The 18,475-nt window shown below is 44.8% G+C and overlaps 1 protein-coding gene across 2 annotated transcripts; it reads left to right on the forward strand.

The window, feature by feature from the left end:
• The first annotated feature begins 239 nt into the window (after positions 1–239).
• GAGE10 (G antigen 10) lies at positions 240–16,401 on the forward strand. Of its 2 annotated transcripts, XM_054676211.2 has the most exons (5): positions 240–319; positions 1,417–1,505; positions 1,977–2,100; positions 13,709–13,834; positions 16,285–16,401. In XM_054676211.2, the coding sequence occupies exons 2-5, from the start codon at positions 1,488–1,490 to the stop codon at positions 16,305–16,307; spliced, it is 291 nt and encodes a 96-aa protein (XP_054532186.1). In that variant the 5' UTR covers positions 240–319; positions 1,417–1,487; the 3' UTR covers positions 16,308–16,401.
• The last annotated feature ends 2,074 nt before the right edge of the window (positions 16,402–18,475 follow it).

An 18,475-nucleotide genomic window follows, 5' to 3' on the forward strand; every position in this document is an offset into this window, starting at 1 on the left:
AGTTGAAGATGGAGTGAGTTTTGAGGGGAGCACTATTTGAGGTATTTGAGTCCCAGAGGCATAGGAAACAGCAGAGGGAGGTCAGATTCCATTATCCTCAGTGGGGATGGGAATCGAGGGTTGGGGGCTTGGGGCTGGGAACGGCAGCCCTCCCCAGCCCGCAGCCGTACATGCTCCTTGGCTCCCGCCTCAGTGCGCATGTCCACTGGGCGTCTTCTGCTCAGCCGCTTTACCCACGTGGAGAACGCCAGGGAGCTGTGAGGGTGTGTGGTCTCGTTCCTGTCGTCTGGAATCTTTTTCCTCTACTGAGATTCATCTGGTAGGTCTGCAGGCCAGTCCTCCCGGGGTCTGAAGTGTGAGTGAGGGTGAAGAGCAGGCAGTGTGCTTCGGGTGAGTCCGTTGGGTCCTGCTTCGTGGTTTGTGGCCTCTGAGGGAGAAGGGCCTCGAGGCTTCTGAAAGGGAAGGGGCTCCTGGCCTCTGAAAGAGAAGGGCCTTGAGGTCGTCCTACTTCTCTCAAAGGCTGTGAGGCCACCATCTGCTTTGTGGTCGTGAAGGGGCCAGGACAAGGAGGAAGGTGGGCCATGGAGGGGAGGCGGTCAGGGGCTCAGGTGAAGAAGGGGCGATTGCTGGGTGTGCTGTCAGAGGGATGGAAGTCCGGAGGTGCCAGGAATACCCGATACAGGGGAGATCCCTGAATGAGGTCCCGGACAGGTGCGAGGAGGGCGGTAAAGAAGGGACCTGGCACCTGGGAAGACTGCGGGCTTGTGAGTGCCCCTGAGCTTTGTGGAGTGGGGAGCCCCGAGTGAGAAGCATCGCAAGATCTCACCTCCGCCATGGAAGGTCTGGCAACAGTGGGAAGGACTGGGAGAGGCTGTGCGGTCCAATCAAACTTGATTTGAGAGAAGTGAATGGCTCTAGTAAGTGGGAGTGTGCCCAAAGTAGCAATCACGAGAATTATGATTCACTAATATTTTCATGTGGAGTCCACTTGTGAAACTAAACCTCATCAGAAATGACCTCTGCCAGCGGGGCGCCATGGCCTGCGCCTGTAGTCCCAGTTACTCGGGACGCTGAGGTGGGAGGATCCCTTGAGCAGGAGGTCGAGGCTGCAGTGAGCTGTGATCGCGCCACTGCACTCTGCCAGAGCAACACAGGGAGACTGCGGGACCAAAAGAAATTTAGAAAAAAATGTCCTCTGCGTTTTGTCACACGCCTTAAGATGATTGCTCTGCCAGCTTGGCCAGCATAAGTGGCTTTGTAGGCACTCAGAAAAGGTACACACATATGCTTAACTCTGGGACTTATTTTGAAAGTATTTTCAAAATTAAAACGACAAGTTAACATTTATCCATGGAGGTGATGGAATATAGCAGCCCTTTCGAGGGCATGCTCCCAATCACGGTTGTCTGTTTTCAGTGTGAAATGTGAGTTGGCGAGGAAGATCGACCTATCGGTCTAGACCAAGACTCTATGTAGAGCCTCCTGAAATGATTGGGCCTATGCTGGTGAGTGCTTAAACGTTAATTCGTTGTTTTCTATTAGCAGAAATTAATTTTTGTGATAGTATTGTTGCATTAGTATGGAAATGCTGATAAAGGTCTTTCCTGCTCATAAAAAATGATGATGGCGTCTCATGAAGGAAACATTGATTCTGGAGAATTTTTTTTCCTCTAGTGTTCTTCAGCTTTTGCCCATGACTTCTTTCTCAGGCTTTGTTTGCTAATGACAGATTGTACACATCTATTCCAACACTGAGTATAATAGCCTCCAAAGTCCTCGTGCATCACTTTTCTCATAGTAACCTTCCTGTGGGTCGAGTAACCTTATTGGGCATAGAGCATAGAGTTGGAGAAATGTCTTTAGGCTTAGTTATGATCAGAAATAGCTATGTATTCTGTGCATATATATATATATATATATAATCATGTATTAGTAACAAAACTTTTTTTATTTGCACACCCACACATATTCCCCAGCCCGAGCAGTTCAGTGAAGAAGAAGTGGAACCACCAAAACCTGAAGAAGGGGAACCAGCAACTCAAAGTCAGGATCCTGCACCTGCTCATCAGGGAGAGGATGAGGGAGCATCTGCAGGTCAAGGTGAGGGAAAGGGAAGAAGAATGTCTGCTGGTGTGCGTGTGTGTGTGTGTGTGTGCGTGCATGTGTGTGTGTGTGTTATGCATTGTTACATAGCAGGAACAGGAGGAAAGAAAACAATGGAAAGAATGCCTGAAATTGACTGGAAAAGCGAGGAGGCTATGTAGTTTGCAGCTTAGCTTAGGCAAATCCCTCACTATGATAAAATTTCTCATCTTTATGAATGAGAGAATGGAGGCGCTGGGATTGTGTTTTATCCAAGAGCCCTTGACTGGTGAATACAAAATTTGTATTTTGTTCCAAGGTTTGTGTCTTCCTACCATCTATGTTGCTGTAAAAACGGAAATGATTTTGCTGAAAATGCTTAAAACTCAAAGGCTTTACTGTAAGGTAGCTTAGTACTGACCCAAGAATACACCCAGTTCAGAGGAGCAGGAGCAGCTCCAAAAACCGAGTCACTGAATGTCAGCCACTGTTTCCTTTGATTGATATTTTTATATGGTACATTTGATAAAAGCTGGATAAACTAGGATACTGCCATACAGGTAGCTGGTTTAGTTATTTTCTAAGTGGCTTTTAGGAAGTGATTAAATCCTTTTATGGTTAGAAAAGCACAAACGGAATTATCCTGAGATTAACGTGAGATGGAAATAATTTCTCCGAGATAAAATGTTTTGAAAGGAAGCATTTATGTAACGGAGGTCATGGATTATTCCAGGGATGCACTGTTAAAAGTTCCTAGAATCTGACTGACAACAATGCCCATTAATTGCTGTCCGCCCACTCCCTTATTCTCAGTGCGGGACAGTATATTTTCTGTGATTCACAAACAATGTTTTATTTGGTGCTTTGTTCTTCACGGGGTTCATTTATGGAATATTACCTTTAGGACCTTCGGACCTAAATATAACTTTATTTGAACAAAGTGAAGTTTCTCTTTACCCCAATAGGTAATGGGTGTCGTGACTGTAAGATTTTCCATAGTCCTCAAATCCATCCAGCGAATCAATCCTTCAGAAACTGACATTGTAATTGTAACTGAAATCCTATCCACGTGGTAGACTTCAGATTTCTCAGCTGACGCACACTGCTGTTGGTACTCTACGGCTGAATATAAGCATTATACATGTCCTGTGGTTTATCCTTAGATTGTCATTTAGGAGAAAGGTCTCAAGCTGGGCTGAATGCTGTGCACGCATAGTCCCAGCTACTTGGGAGTCTGAGGTGAGAGGATTGCTTGAGCCCTGGAGTTGAAGCCCAGCCTGGGAAACATAGCAAGACCTTATCACTAATAAATAAACAAACAAACAAACAAACAGATAACTAAAGGTTTCATGGTATAGGAAAACACAGATGCAAAGTTTGTGCCTAGTTGCTGGTAATGTTGCAAACATAACTCCTTAGTGAACTGTACCACTTAAAAACAGTTAAGATGGTAAATTTTAGAATATGTGTATTTTTTACCATAATTAAAAAAAACCTCCTGTCTTCCTAAAGTTCAGTGTAATTGTCATATATTCTTTTAAATTTTTACTGTATCTATTTTCAAGGCATAACATTATGGAAAATTTGCAAGAATAGTACAATGAACTCCTGTACTTTTCACCTAGATTCACCAATTGTTAATAGCTTTCGCTTCATAGGTTTCATATCTCTTCCCTCTCTTACCCTGCTTCCCACACACTCACACACACACATATACAGATATATGTTTACTGTTATTAATGCTGAATTGTTTCGATAAATTTTCAGGTGTTATGACCCTTTACACCAAGTACTTGAGGGTGTGTACATCATCAGAACAAAGAAAAAGTAATTCCTTGGTCATCACTGCAGAAAAATCAAAATCAGGAAATTTAACAATGAGAAAATGCAGTCATTTATTACACAGTGTATACTCAAATTTTGCCAGTTCTCCAGACAATTTCTTTTTTCCTTTGTTGAGACGGAGTCTCTCTCTGTTGCCCAGGTTGGAGTGCAGTAGTGCGGTCTCGGCTCACTGCAACCTACACCTCCCAGGTTGAAGGGATTCTCATGCCTCAGCCTCCCATGTAGCTGGGACTACAGGGCCTGGCCACCGTGCCTGAGTAATGTTTCCTTTTTTTTGTTTGTTTGTATTTTTAGTAGAGATAGGGTTCGTCCTGTTGTCCAGGCTGGTCTTGAACTTCTGACCTCACCTGATCTGCCCACCTTGGCATCCCAAAATGTTTGGATTACAGGTGTGATGGAACAGGAATTAAAAGAAATTAAAGAATGTGTAAGCAAAAGCTCAGTTGTATGTAAGAAAACCCAATTTCCCCTGAGGAAGAGAAAGAGCTGGAGTCCTTTAAAATTAACTGCCTGTTTTTCCTTCTGTGGCTAGTGAGTCTTATCTCTCCCTTTCCGAGGCATTGTGAAGACCCTGTTTCTCTAGTTGTGCAGCTGCAAGGTCACTAGACAGATAATCTCAAGTGGTAAAACATGTTGTTCCTTGAAAAGTAAGAAATAATGTAATGCATGTTTCAATTGAATAACTGTATTTGTTTCCCACTTCTGTAATATGCTTCCCCTGCACAGATCTCCCCCTGCCCCACGAAATGCTTAAAAGATAGCTTGACTCTTTGTTTGGGGCTCAGTCCTTTGGATGTTAATCTGACTAGGTCAGTGCATCTAAATAATTAAATAATTCCTCCTCAACCCCTCGGTCTCTCTGATTCCTTAATTATCCTGCAGCATTTCTGGTGACCCGGACAGGGATTGGAGATGGCAGATTTACTGTCTCCTTTGCCTGTGGGACTAGAGCCCCAGGGCCAGGGGAGACCTGGTATCCAAGGCGTGCCATAGGGGAGCTTCACCTGGATGGAGACTGGCTCTCCCCGCATCCCAGTGGCCTAGCTGGCTGCACAACGGAACTGGAGACGGGGCTGCAGCATGATACCAGCACTTCAGGTACCACAGTAAGGAGAAAGGGCCCAAGGCAGGAAAGCCCATCCCATAGGGATGAAGGGGAGCTTGATCACCTCCCGGGGACCGACCACTAATCCAACCCAGAGTGGCTGGGGGCAGCAGGAGTGGCCTGCCAATTTGGATGAGCCTCATGTCCCCCTAATAAAGTGAAAGTGGCTCAGTGGTGGAGAAAATGGGCCAATAGAGTGGCAAGTGCAGCAAGGAAGAGCTTGCTGGCAGGGTGCAAGAGTGGCTTGCCAGCCCAACTGGGAGTGTGTGGGTGTGTGTGTGGACCTACCCAGGACATGAGAGAGGCTCGTTTCATCTGATGAGGAGTCCTGGGGTAGGAGTGGTGTGTAGGTGTGTGAATGTGGGAGCCTAACTAGGCTCACCCAGGACACGGGAGAGGCCCGTTTCATCCGATGAGGAGTCCTGGGGCAGGGGACATGTGTGAAAGTGTGTGAAAGAGACGGTCTCGGGAGAGACCAATGCGGGGAGTGACGTGGGGAAGCACAGATCCCTTAGCGTGGGCTGTGTGCTCTGAGGCAAGTGCGGGGGAAATCAGACCTAGGACGTTGTGTACAGCTGATAGGACCAGCTCCATGGCCACAGCAGGCTGTGAGAGGGGAAGGCACGTTCCTGGCTAAGCAGCCTCTGAAACTCCCATAATAGGACCCAGTCTAGTGGACCCGAGAGTGAAAGTGAGAGTGAAAGTGCGCCACAAAGGAAGAAATGGGAGGAAAAGTGTTGAAACCAACTCCTTTGGAGTGCATGATGAAAAAAATTAAAAAAGGATTTAGAGGTGATTATGGGATGAAACTGGATGCTCAAAAGTTAAGGACATACTGTGAATTAGAATAGCCCTCTTTTAGCGTCAGATGGCGGGCCGAAGGCACTACAGAGAAATTGGCCATGTGTTTTAAGGTGGTGACTAGGGTCAGAGGACAGCCAGGGCATTCAGACCTAGTCTTTACATTGATGACTAAATGAATGCAGCCCTGCCTAGCAGTTTATTGTAGAATGCTCGCAGCTCATGCCAAGAGAAACCAGCTGCTCTGACGGCTACAGAGTTAAAGGGAAAGTCACAGAGGCTTGTAACTCCAAAAGTAAAAAGTGAAAAGTAAAAGCCAAAAGTGAAAGTAAAAATCAGCTGCCCTGGCAGCTATGGAAACAAAAGAAAAGTCTGAGGAAGGAGAAAACTGGTTTTGCAAGAACCGCAGGAGGGAATAGAGACCCCTCCTCCCTACATTCCAATCTACCCCCCTTTACTAAGGCTAACTGCCCCTAAGGAGTTAAGTTCAAAGAGATACAGGCTCCCAGTCTCACAGGAGAAGGAGAAATCAGAGCTCCAGGAAGTTAAAGTGAAAAGCTAGAAAAGTCAGGTAGGCCGTCTCAGGTCTGGCCATGCCGAAGTTATGCTTACGCCTCTTACGAGGACAAAAGGACCCCCACTAGGACCCAGATGATGCAGTCTGGCTTCAACACCTACGAAGGTGCCGAGAAACACTTCTGCAAAAGCTAAAGGATAGTAAAAGAAAAAGACAACCAATATAAAAAATCTCAGAGGTGCTCCAGGGTGCAGATAAAAGCACCAGCCAGTTTTAAGAAAGTCTTTGTGAGGCATTTTGGGTGTACACTCCGTTTAACCCCAAGGCTGCTGAAAATCAGTGCATGGTGAATACAACATTTGTAAGTCAGGGCCAAGGAGATATTAGGCATAAATTGCAGAAGTTAGAAGCTCCGTAGGTGTGAATACTACTCAGCTTATTAAAGTGGCTACCAAGGTGTACATTAACTGAGATCAGGAGGCAAAGAAGAAAGCTGATCGGAGGCTTAAGAAAGGCTAATTTACTAGCAGCAGCCCTTACAGGAAGAGAAGCTGGCTCTTTGCAAGGAGACACGGACGCGGGTGTGAACGCAGTCATGGAAAAGGCTAGTCTGGACAGGAGTTTGAAAGCCGGCCGAGGCTAGAGAGAGATTAATGTGCACGGTGCAAAAGGAAAGGACACTAGAAGGATAAATGTCAAAAGAGTAAGGAGAATGGTCAATGGCCTAACACCCAAGAGCGGCGTTCGGTTGCTAGTTGTGGTGCTTCCGAGGCAGATCCTGATCGGATCGGCTTAGCGGGGGGCCGAGAATTTAGCAGACTGAGACAGACCGGGCTCCATCCTTTTAGGCCCCGGGGAGCCTATGGTCTCTATGGAAGTAGGGGGCCGATCAATGGATTTTTTTGGTCGATATTGGTGCTGATTTCTCTGTGGTAACCCACCCGATTAGCCCCCCCCCCCCACAAAGAACTGTGCTACTATCGTAGGGGGTACAGGGGCCAAAGAAAAGATACCCTTTTGCAAATCCAGGAGATGTATTATTAGGGGACAAGAAGTGCAGCATGAGTTTCTATATATGCCAAATTGTCGAGTGCCCTTGTTAGGAAGAGACTTACTCCAGAAACTGCAGGCACAAATTTCCTTTACACCTAAAGGGAATATGACACTGGAGTTTGGAAAGTCTAAGGCAATGGTATTGACTCTAACTGTCACAAAGGCTGAGGAATGGCGGCTCTGTGAACTGTGTGCCAGAAGGCTACCGGAGCCGGACCTACACAATAAGTGGGGAATGCTTTTCAAGGAACCAGGTGTATAGGCTGAGGACAACCCCCCTGGACTTGCTGCAAACAGACCCCTGGTGGTAGTAGAGCTTAACCCTCATGCTGCCCTGGTACGAGTCCGTCAATATCCCTACCCAGAGAGGCAATTGATGGCATAACAAAACATTTAAATCGGCTGTATGAACATAGGATTATAGTGAAATGCAAGTCCTTCTGGAATACTCCTCTGCTGCCTGTGCACAAGCCAAATGGTGAATACAGGCCAGTTTACAAAGTGTCCAGGGACAAGGCAAAAGTCTGTTTTCGGGAGGCTGGATATCTAGGATTCATGGTATCCCAAGGCCAGCGCAGGCTTGGAAGTGCATGCAAGGAGGCTGTATGTGCATTGCCCACCCCAGTTTCAAGGCAGCAGGTCAAGAAATTTCTGGGTGCAGTGGGATTCTGCCGAATCTGGATTCCAAACTTCTCCCTTACAGCAAGGCCCTTATATGAGGCTACCAAAGGAAAAGAAAGAGAGCCCCTCGTATAGGAAAAGGAACAGCAAAAGGCCTTCAAAGATATAAAGGAAGCTCTCATCCAAGCCCTGGCGCTAGGGTTGCCAGATGTAAAAAGCCCTTCTTTTGGTATGTGGATGAACGGAAGGGAATGGCAGCTGGAGTCTTCACTCAGTTGTTGGGCTCTTGACATTGGCCGGTAGCATACTTATCCAAGCGACTGGACTTGGTGGCCTTAGGTTGGCCCCACTGCCTCAGGGCGCTGGCAGCTACTGCAATCCTTATAGAAGATGCCAACAAGCTAGCCCTAGGTCAGAAGACAATAGTCTGGGTGCCACACGCTGTAGTCACCTTAATGGAGCAAAGAGGACATCGTTGGCTGTCCAACTCTAGAATGCTAAAGTATCAAGGGCTTCTGTGTGAAAATCCCCAGATAACACTGGAAACTGTAAATACGGCCTGTGGAGGACCCCGATTGGAATGATGGTGGGTTGCCTCACTGCTGGCAGGACCTTCCCCACTGTTGCATAAATACAGTGAATGAGCCGGGAAGATCTCAGAGATACTGCCTTGGAGAGCCCAGATGTTGAATACTTCACTGATGGTAGCAGTTTCATAACAGATGAGGTGTGATATGCAGGGTATGCAGTAGTGACCCAATACTCGGTGGTTGAGGCTCAAGCCTTACCTTCTGGGACTTCTGCTCAGAAGGCTGAATTAATAGCATTAACCAGAGCACTGTTATTGGCCAAGGGGAAGAAAGTAAACATATATAATGATTCAAGATATGCTTTTGCAACCCTGCATGCCCATGGGGCAATACACAAAGAGAGAGGACTATTGGCTACTGAAGGAAAAGAAATAAAAAATAAAGAGGAAATTTTGCAATTATTAGAAGCCATATGGGCTCCAGAGAAGGTGGCTGTTATTCATTGCAAAGGACACCAAATCGGGAAGAGCTATGAGGTGCAGAGCAACAGAAAGGCAGACCAAGAGGCTAGGTAGGCAGCAATGAGAAAGGCTTTACCTGAAGAAAGAACTCTAGCAATGCCTCTCCTTATAGAGCCCCCTTTATTGGAGGTAACCAATTACTCTTCAAGGGAAAAAGCTTGGTTTGGTCAGGAAACAGGAAAATATATTAAAAATGGATGGTGGCTGTTCTCTGACGGGAGGCTAGCTGTCCCAGAAACAAAAGCCCCAAGGTTTGTGAAGCAGAACCATCAAGGAACACACATTGGAAGGACGACTAGAAACTTTGATAGGTCGGCATTTCTATGTGCCACGGCTCTCTGCCATCGCCCATGCTGTTTTTGAACAATGTCTATCCTGTGCCCGGAATAATCCAAAACAAGGACCTACTCGACCTCCCGGAATTCAGGAAGCAGGAACTGTTCCTTGTGAGAACCTGCTTGTAGACTTCACTGAGTTACCTCTAGCAGGAGGTTACTGGTATATGCTAGTGTTTGTTTACGCCTTCTCAGGGTAGGCTGAGGCCTTCCCCACCAGAACTGAAAAGGCACGAGAGGCGACAAAGGTGCTACTAAAAGACGTCATACCAAGATTTGGGTTGCCTTTAACCCTAGGATCAGACAGTGGTCCTGCATTTGTGGCAGAAGTAGTACAACAGCTGACTCAACTTTTAAAGATCAAGTGGAAACTGCACACAGCCTACTCACCACAGAGTTCAGGGAAGGTGGAACGGATGAACCGGACACTCAAACAGCTACTAAAAAAGTTTAGCCAGGAAACTCACTTACGATGGGATCAGGTCTTGCCCATGGTCCTCCTCCAGGTCAGGTGTACACCTACAAAACAAACTGGGTACTCGCCCTATGAAATATTGTTCGGAAGGCCACCCCCAATTATTAATCAAATTAGAGGGGATTTAAAGGAGTTAGGAGAGTTAACCCTTAGGAGACAGATGCAGGCTTTAGGAGTGGGAATGTAGGAGGTACATAGCTGCGTAAGGGAAAGGATACCTGTAAGTCTAACAGACCCAGTGCATCCACATAAGCCAGGGGACTCTGTCTGGGTTAAAAGGTGGAATCCAACAACCTTGGGGCCCTTATGGGATGGGCCCCATATTGTGATCATGTCTACTTCCACTGCTGTTAAAGTTGCAGGTGTCACACCTTGGATTCACCATAGCCGCCTGAAACCAGTGGCAGCAGTGACTCCCGACGATGACCAGTGGATTAGCCAACAAGACCCAGATTGTCCCACCCGAATGCTCCTACGGCAAAACCCAACCACTGGTAAGAAGGACGACTGCCCTGCTCTGACCACACCAGAGGCTGGTCAGTCTACGTACGGCTGAAGCTTGAGGATCCTACAAGCTCTGCTCTAGTCACATCCTGGAAGCTGACTAGTCTATGCACGGCCGAAGCTAAGAGGACCATCTCCGGATAATTAAATGTAAATACAATTTATAAGCCTAGTTATAATTCTGTCAATACTGATTGTTCTGTTGTTATTACTGCAAATGCTGCAAATGTCTATGCTCAGAAGAAGGTTTGCCATGCCCATGTGTAGTGTAAGCATGTTTCTATTACGTACACTGATGTTGTTACCATTTCTGCCTATACTAAAAGGGGAGAAATCTTGAGAAGGATGCCCACATTGTGTACACACTACCTGGGTAAAAAATACCACAGTTAAAATTCTACTGTACCATACCTACTATAAATGTACAGGAATCAAGTTAAGAACCTACACATACAACCAGAAACAGTCTGCAATGGTTTAACACAAGAGAGGCTTAGCAGGACCAGCCCTAAACATCTGTATGGAGAACCACAAATCAGATGCCCTGACTGTAACATTCAGTGGTCTACACTAACACAGCTCCGACATTTATATTCAGGAAGGACTGCTCTGCTAAGGAGTATGTCAACCAAACCAAATTGTAAGACAAGGACATGCAATCCTTTAAATTTTACTATCTTAAAGCCAGAGCTACCTTTCTCGTCTACAGGACAGACAGCACTATTACAGGTAAACAGACAAGGAGCAGGCCTTGGAGTTCCACTACTAATTGTCAAAAAGACTAGAAGGACTCAAATGCGTCCAACCCCGCAATTTCGGGTCCGTAAGTCATTCTATAAGCCTTTTGATCAGTCAGTGCCTGAGCTTCCCCCATCAACCAAAAACTTATTTGCCCAATCAGCTGCAAACATAGCTGGCAGCTTAGGAATTTCCTCATGCTATGTATGTGGAGGAAATAATATGGGGGACCAGTGGCCATGGGAGGCAAAGGAATTAATGCCACAAGATAACTTCACTTTGCCTAACCCTGCCAGTGAACCAACAGCCTCAGCCAGTGTTTGGTTGTTAAAAACCTCCATAATTGGAAAATACTGTATTGCCCGTTGGGGAAAGGCTTTCACAGAGAGAGTAGGAGAAACAACCTGCCTAGGGCAACAGTATTATGATAAGACTAAACACAAAACTCTATGGAGAAATGCCCAGAATGACTCCTACTTACCAGATCCAAACCCTTTCTCTCGGTTCTCTACTCTAAGCCACTCTTGGCATCTCTAGAGGCTCCAAATGCTTGGAAAGCACCCTCTGGCCTATATTGGATCTGTGGCACATAGGCATATTGGCAACTGCTGGCTAAATGGACAGGGGCGTGTGTGTTAGGAACAACCAAGCCATCCTTCTTTCTAATTCCTCTAAAGCAAAGGGAACTCTTAGGGTATCCAGTTTATGAGGAAAATAAAAGAAGAACTAGAAGAAGCATAATCACAAAAATAGACACAAATGTCAAAAAGGATGTAGACATAGGAGACTGGAAGGATAATGAATGGCCTCATGAAGCAATCACTAAATATTATGGGCCAACTACCTGGGCACAGGATGGGTCATGGGGATATCGCACCTCAATCTATATGCTCAACTGCGTCATAAGGTTGCAGGCAGTCCTTGAAATTATAACCAATGAAGCGTCAAGGGCACTAGATTTATTGGCAATACAAGCAACACAAACGAGAAATGCTATACATCAAAATAGATTGGCTTTAGATTACCTCTTAGCCTCAGAAGGAGGAGTATGTGGAAAATTTAATTTAACCAACTGTTGCCTAGAAATCGATGATAATGGCTGAATTGTCATGGAAATCACAGCTAGAATGCGCAAGTTGGCCCATGTTCCAGTTCAGACTTGGTCCGGATGGTCCTTGGATTTGTTGTTTGGAGGATAGTTCTCAACCTTTGGAGGATTCAAAACTCTCATTGGTGGGTTTTTGTTTACTCTTGGCATCTGCCTCATCCTCCCTTTTATTTTACCCCTGTTTATTAGGAGTATTCAGTCAACTATAAAGGCAATAGTAACCCGACACACTACCTCACAGTTGATGGCATTAACCAAACATCAGCTGCTGCCAGTAGAAGAAGCCCAGCTCCGCGAAGAGGTGGCAAATAATGGTGCTTGCTATGAACACCTTTGTTATGAAAAGCACCAAAGGGGGGAAATGAAACAGGAATTAGAAGAAATTAAAGAATGTGTAAGCAAAAACTCAGTTGTTTGTAAGAAAACCCAACTCCCCCTGAGGAAGAGAAAGAGCTGGAGTCCTTTAAAATTAACTGCCTGTTTTTCCTTCTGTGGCTAGTGAGCCTTATCTTCCCCTTTCTCAGGCATTGTGAAGACTGTTTCTCTAGCTGTGCAGCAGTAAGGTCACTAGACAGATAATCTCAAGTCGCAAAACATGTTGTTCCTTGAAAAGTAAGAAATGATGTAATGCATGTTTTAATTGAATAACTGTCTTTGTTTCTTGCTTCTGTAATACGCTTCCCCCTGCACAGATCTCACCCACCCCACGAAATGCTTAAAAGGTAGCTTCACTCTTTGTTTGGGGCTCAGTCCTTTGGATGTAATCCGACTGGGTCGGTGCACCTAAATAATTAAATAATTCCTCCTCAACCCCTCGGTCTCTCTGATTCCTTAATTATCCCGCAGAAGTGAGACCCCACGCCCAATGCAGATAATTTTATTGACAGAATTCCTTTTTCTGATCCAGAGTCCAGTTCAGGATCACATCTTGCATGTGCTTTTCAGGTGTTTTTAGTTTCCTTTAATCTGGAATGTTTCCTTAATTTGTCTTTGTCATTCATGATACAGACATTTTTGAAGAGGATAGACCAGTTGGTTTCCAGAATGTTCTGCAGTTTGGGCTTTTTCATGTCTTTTTTAAAGACCTTTTTTAAAGTCAGCATTTATTGCTGGCTAGTCATGCCATATAAGAGTCTAAGTGCTAGGAGTGTAAGTGCTGTGAGAGACAGGATTTCAGCCTTGAGTCATTTAATATGAGAAGGACAATCAGAGGTAGAATAACAAAGTGCAAAGGAGGCAGCAGAGTTGTCTGAGGGCAGTCTCTGGAAAGGAAGAGGGTAATATTTGGAACACCTTGTTTTCCTGTTTTCTGCTAACAGACTCCTGAAATAATGTTCCTGGGATTCTTATCAACATATTTATTATTATACTAGCTAAAGCTTTTATATAATAACACCGAGAGCATGAATATTATTTTCTTATTCATATTTCATGTTTTACTGCTTAAATTGATATGTATTTTTTATTTTTAAGGGCCGAAGCCTGAAGCTGATAGCCAGGAACAGGTTCACCCAAAGACTGGGTGTGAGTGTGGAGATGGTCCTGATGGCCAGGAGATGGGCCTGCCAAATCCAGAGGAGGTGAAAACGCCTGAAGAAGGTAGGCAATCCATTAGGCATGAAAATTGTAGGGTGTCTGTTTCCACAGTATCGTATCATAATTATTACATTTTTGAGATGGAGTCTTGCTCTGTCCAACAGGCTGGAGTGCAGTGGTGGCATCTCGGCTCATTGGAAATTCCGCCTTCTGGGTTCAAGTGATTCTCCTGTATGAGTCTCTCGCGGAGCTGGGCTTATGGACATACACCACTGTGCCCAGCTAATTTTTGTATTTTTAGTAGAGACAGGGTTTCATTATGTTGCACAGGTTGTCCCCGAACTCTTGACCTCAGGTGATCCACTTAACTTAACCTTTGAAATTGCCAGGATTACATGCGAGAGCCACCATACGCGACCAAGCATTATATTTTTAATAACACAGGTAACAATACTGCCTCTTTAGTAAGAGAGTTCTTATAAGAAGGTTATTTGAAACGTAGTTCAGGCCCCAGCACCCGACTGATAGACTGTCAGATACAGAAACGAACTGAGTAAAAGCCATGTTGGATTAAAAGTTTTGAGTATAAATCCTTAAACCAGTAGCTCACAATTTTCAGATGCTTTTGTAAAGGTCTGCTTTTAATCAATACATAACACGTTTGTAACACCCATCACTTGGTGTGAAAAATGCTGAAGCACTCATGCGGGTTCTAATAGCAGCTCTTACAGCCTTGGCGAGATTCTGAGTGAGTCCTTTCCCTTCTAAACCTATCTTTGGTTCTTATGAAAATAGTGAGTTTAAGTCAGAGATTTTAAAACCATTTTCCATTCCGGTTCTTTCATACTCTGATCCTGTTGCATAGAATGCGTGGGACACAGAGATCATCTGCTTCGCATGGTTTGTTAATCACAAATCATGAAACCCTGGCCTGAGTCATCTGAAAATCTCTGAACTGAGATTTCATTGTCAGTAAGAAAGTGAGCGGGCCCTCTGCTTCATCCTAGTTTTTCCGTGTGGAGAGCTGAATATGTAGTGTAAGATCTTGTGAAATTGTGAATTCTCCCTCTTCTTGGTTTGTTTGTTTGTTTGCGACAGAGTCTCAGTGTGTCACCCAGGCTGGAGTGCAGTGATGCAATTTCAGCTCACTGCAACCTCTGGCTCCCAGGCTAAAGCCGTCCTCCCACCTCGGCCTCCTGAGTGGCTGGAACTACATGCACAAGCCACCGTGCCTGAGTACATTTTTTTGTTTTCATTTTTGTAGAGATGAGGTCTCACTGTGTTGCCCAGGCAGGGTTTCTCTGGCTTTCAATGAACAATTGCTTCTTTTTTTTTCTTTTATTTATTGATTTATTTTTTATTATTATACTTTAAGTTTTAGGGTACATGTGCACATTGTGCAGGTTAGTTACATATGTATACATGTGCCATGCTGGTGCGCTGCACCCACTATCTCATCATCTAGCATTAGGTACATCTCCCAGTGCTATCCCTCCCCCCTCCCCCCACCCCACAACAGTCCCCAGGGTGTGATATTCCCCTTCCTCTGTCCATGTGATCTCATTGTTCAGTTCCCACCTATGAGTGAGAATATGCGGTGTTTGGTTTTTTGTTCTTGCGATAGTTTACTGAGAATGATGATTTCCAGTTTCATCCATGTCCCTACAAAGGACATGAACTCATCATTTTTTTAAGGCTGCATAGTATTCCGTGGTGTATATGTGCCACATTTTCTTAATCCAGTCTATCGTTGTTGGACATTTGGGTTGGTTCCAAGTCTTTGCTATCGTGAATCATGCCGCAATAAACATACGTGTGCATGTGTCTTTATAGCAGCATGATTTATAGTCCTTTGGGTATATACCCAGTAATGGGATGGCTGGGTCAAATGGTACAATTGCTTCTTAAATCTTTCCCCACGGAAACCTTGAGTGACTGAAATAAATATCAAATGGCGAGAGACCGTTTAGTTCCTGTCATCTGTGGCATGTAGGTCAGTGATGCTCAGCATGGGTGTGAGTAAGATGCCTGTGCTATGCATGCTCCCTGCCCCACTGTCAGTCTTCATGAGCCACTATTTCTAATAAGACTGTAGACACACATACGATATAATCATCTCTAATCATATCAAATGTTACATGTAAGTTTCAGCTTTAGAGACATGAATTGATAAGATTTAAAGTTGAAAGACCGTGACTCTAGTACTTCCTGAGTAATCAACTGAAGTATGCTTTACACATGTGTTTTCCAAATTGTTGACTGTTAATTGTAAGTGCTTGTGACTTGAAAGGAAGCACTTGATGTTCAGGGAGGAAATTACTTTTAAATTCTGCAGGTGTACGCTCAAAGTTTATGCAGAGGTTCAATTGCGTGTAAGACACGGGATCACCCATAGGGTTCTGTTTTTAGTCCATTTAATAAAACCCAAAGTGTAGTGTGCTTTGTATGCCTTTAGGGTCATCTGAATAATCTGTTGCTACGTCATGTTCCCAATCGTTGTGTTTCTGTTACAGGTGAAAAGCGATCACAGTGTTAAAAGAAGACACGTTGAAATGATGCAGGCTGCTCCTATGTTGGAAATTTGTTCATTAAAATTCTCCCAATAAAGCTTTACAGCCTTCTGCAAAGAAGTCTTGCGCATCTTTTGTGAATTTTATTTCTAGCTTTTTGATGCTGTGAAATATGTATCATTCTTTGAAATCGTGTATTGTAACTCTCTGAGCTGGTATGTAGAGACATCGTTCTTTTTTTTTTTTTTCTTTCTTTGTTCTCTTTTGAGACGGAGTCTTGCTCTGTCGCCCAGGCTGGAGTGCAGTGGCGTGATCTCTGCTCACTGCAACCCCACCTCCCGGATTCAAGCAATTGTCTGCCTCAGCCTCCCGAGTAGCTGGGATTATAGGCACCCACCAGCACGCCTGGCTAAGTTTTGTGTTTTTACTAGAGATGGGCTTTCGCCATCTTGGCCGGGGTGCTCTTGAACTCCTGACCTCGTGATTCACCTGCCTTGGCCTCCCAAAGTGCTGGGATTACAGGCATGAGCCTCCGCGCCCGGTGGAGACATAATTCTTACATATTGGTTTTCTATCCAGCGGCCTTGTGAAATATGCTTGTGAATTCTAAAGTTCACTTCTAGGTCGTTTTCAGTCTTCAATATACAGAAACATATCATCCTGGAATAAGAGCAGTTTTGTTTCCGCCATTTTTTTTTCTTTTTCCTTTTGTATTTTTTGTAGAGACGGGGTTTTGCCATGTTTCCCGGGCTGTTGTTGAACTTTTGAGTGCAAGTGATGCACCCACCTCACCTCCCACAGTGCTGGGATTACTGGCGTGGGCCACCGTGGCGGGCCCGTCGTTGCCATTGTAAAGAGTTTTATTTCCTTTTCTGATTTTATGGCATTGCACAGACCCACCCGTTACAATGGTGACAGTGGACATCCTTGTCTTATCCCTGATGAGAAACCGAAAAATTTCAACATTTCACCATCCTATTTACTCTCCTTTTTTGTAGACGGACTTTATCAGAGTGAGTCATTCCATTCTGTTCCCAATTTGCTGAGAGTATTCATTTGAATATATGTTGATTTTCATCAAACAGTGCATCTATTTCGATTACCACAGCATTTTTTCCCATTCATGTGTTAATATAGTGAATTCGATAGATAAATTTGTACGTTTTTAGGTTCGATTATTAAAACTGGAGACAGCGTCTCACTCTGTCCCCGAGGCTGGAGTGCGGTGGTGTTATCAGAGCTTGCTGCGGCCTTGACCTCCTGGGCTCAAGCGGTCCTCCCACCTCAGCCTCCTGAGTAGCTGTGAGTATAGGTACATGCCACCATGCCCAGCTAATTTTTCGATGGTTTTTTGTTTGTTTTTGTAGTGATGAGATTTTCTGATGTTGCTTAGGCTGGTCTCGACGTCCTGAGCTCAGGTGATCTGGCCAGCTCAGCCTCCCAAAATACTAGGATTACAGGCATGAGCCTTGGCCTGGTCTGGTTTTTCTTATATAGGGGTTTTATCTATATAAAGACTAAAGTTAATCTGTGCCTTTGTGCGGGTGGGCTAAGAGCATGATGACTTTTATCATTCTGTCGATTTAAAGAAAACTATCCTTGACTTACCAGTGTGTAAGTCCATGAAAGCATAATTCTGTTGAAAGCATATATTGTTAATGGGTGTTGGGAACCGTGCACTTTCCGCTGCTGTGGGAGCATGTCCTTGGAGGTACCTTTCATCTGTTTTCTCAACTCCAAACATCTTAGGACCATGGGTTGTGACTGGTAGGACTATGTATCTTGCTACTTTCAAGACGGAGTTTACTTTCACGTGGTGTCACTCTGGCTGTCCTGTTTCCCTAATACTGTCACTTCACCCTCTGCGATTCTGATGCTAACAAATGATAGATATCGTTTTAGCATTTTCTTACGGGTCCTAGCGATTCTATTCATTTTTCTTTCAGTCTCTTTCTCTGACTTGTTCACATTGAACAATTTCCTTTTGGGATAGGTTGCTATTTCTGTTTTCGCAGGTGGTTTACCTGTCTTCCCAGCCAGTCACAGTGGTCCTTGTCCCCATGGTGGGGCCGGGGCAAGAGAGGGCCCTGGGTTTGGGGTGGGGTTCAGTTGAAGATGGGGTGAGTTTTGAGGGGAGCACTACCTAAGTCCCAGAGGCATAGGAAACAGCAGAGGGAGGTGGGATTCCCTTATC

Source organism: Pan troglodytes, chromosome X (genome assembly GCF_028858775.2).
Source record: "Pan troglodytes isolate AG18354 chromosome X, NHGRI_mPanTro3-v2.0_pri, whole genome shotgun sequence".
NCBI classification, from domain to species: Eukaryota; Metazoa; Chordata; class Mammalia; order Primates; family Hominidae; genus Pan; species Pan troglodytes.

Bases quoted from the DNA above. Each gene is read 5' to 3' on its own strand.
- GAGE10 (XM_054676211.2), top strand. The intron at 2,101-13,708 runs GTGAGGGAAAGG...TTTATTTTTAAG, and splicing joins GGGAGCATCTGCAGGTCAAG to GGCCGAAGCCTGAAGCTGAT. The intron at 13,835-16,284 runs GTAGGCAATCCA...TTTCTGTTACAG, and splicing joins GGTGAAAACGCCTGAAGAAG to GTGAAAAGCGATCACAGTGT.